At 35.1% G+C, this 1,440-nt stretch overlaps 1 protein-coding gene across 1 annotated transcript in view; it reads right to left on the minus strand.

Moving 5' to 3' along the window:
• The window catches only part of LOC109313142 (translocating chain-associated membrane protein 1-like 1), a 29,014-nt gene that overhangs the window by 12,321 nt on the left and 15,253 nt on the right, over positions 1 to 1,440 (minus strand). Inside the window, exons 3-4 of the mRNA XM_019539577.1 lie at positions 807 to 925; positions 32 to 152 (exon numbers count right to left, since the gene is read on the minus strand). Of these exons, the coding sequence (XP_019395122.1) occupies positions 32 to 152; positions 807 to 925 (240 nt within the window). The remainder of the gene's footprint in view (positions 1 to 31; positions 153 to 806; positions 926 to 1,440) is intronic.

The following is a 1,440-nucleotide window of genomic DNA, read 5'->3' on the forward strand; positions in this document are numbered from 1 at the left end:
AAAAATAAATACAGAAAACAATTTGACTTACTTACTGCAGTCAAAATACTTGCTCCCCAGGTAAATGAAAACAAATAGAAAAATGCTAGCTGTCCCGATTCATTGAATTTGCTGTGCTTTGTTTTTGACAGATGGAGACGTCTGTTAATTTTCTGAAATCAAGAAACCATTTTAAAGATTACAGAGGAAACGGATCAACATTTTGTATTTATTGTTGCCGACAGAAGGAAAAGCAAGCCCTTTAGCCTTTAGTTAGGCTTCCCTTACCTCCATGATCTTCCATTCCTAATGCAATAACAACCTCTTCATGTTTTAGGCCCTGGTCCTGCAAAAATGTGCACGTGCAATTAACTTTACTCTTGCAGCAAGTCACAAAGAAGCCAACATAAGATGTACAAAGTTATGTACATGCATGTTTTCCAGGATCAGGGCCATAGCTTAATTCCTAATATCTGATGCTGCTGATCTCATTTAGTGGTTATCTGACCAGGACCCAAGTACTTTATACCTGATATTTCAGGATAACGAAGACTTAACATGCATTCTCCAACTGCGTAAAATCAGATTTAGTGGCTGATGATGTTATACAAGTCACAACATTTGAGAAGTTATTTGCTGAAGAGACAGAAAATGAACAACTAGAAGTGTACAACAGGCAACTAACATATGATGTGTAAATACAAAACTAAAACCCTATTTAGTGTATCATGATTTGCACAAATGCTGTTATTAATAAACATAAGAATTATTATGCTAAAGTACAAAAAAGTGTAACAGAACATTCTATCCCAATAATATAAACTTACATCTAGTATGTATTCTTGGATCACAGCATGAAGAATAATGGCAATTAGCATGTAGAAGAAGATAGTGGCAATATCTTTTGGACCATACTCATAGAAATGAACAAGTTCACTCTTATCATCTGAAAATACAAAAGGCTTATAATTATTGCAAAATATCTATTTGAATGGAGCACACTTATTTTTGAAGAAGAAATTTGTGTAGAAGAATGGGTATCTATCTTACTAGTTCTCTGAAGGTGTACAGTACAAACTTGAAATTCTCCTGCTATCGGCATGTTGGTGCCCCCTCAAACAACCTGGAGGCTTCTCTTCCTCCAATATAAAAAAAGCTATGATTGTAAATCAGGAAGGAAAATGCTGAATCCATTGTGTCAGCCTCTATCAATTCCTTTTGACTTGGCCCACAGAAAAGATATGTTCCAAGTAGAAACCCAAAAGGTCTCTGTATTTAGAAAGGACAGTACACCTTAAATGGATGAATCTTATAGTTCAGCTGCATAATTTACTCTTCCTCTTAAAAACAGTCCTACATATATAGGCTATTATTGACACTTTCAGAACTATTAAGTTGTTCCTACAAATTATATGTAAGGATCTGAAGAGGAAACAGAAAATATCACCGCACACCACAAGC

The sequence above is a fragment of the Crocodylus porosus genome, unplaced genomic scaffold (genome assembly GCF_001723895.1).
Source record: "Crocodylus porosus isolate Cpor-Errol unplaced genomic scaffold, CroPor_comp1, whole genome shotgun sequence".
Classification (NCBI taxonomy): domain Eukaryota; kingdom Metazoa; phylum Chordata; order Crocodylia; family Crocodylidae; genus Crocodylus; species Crocodylus porosus.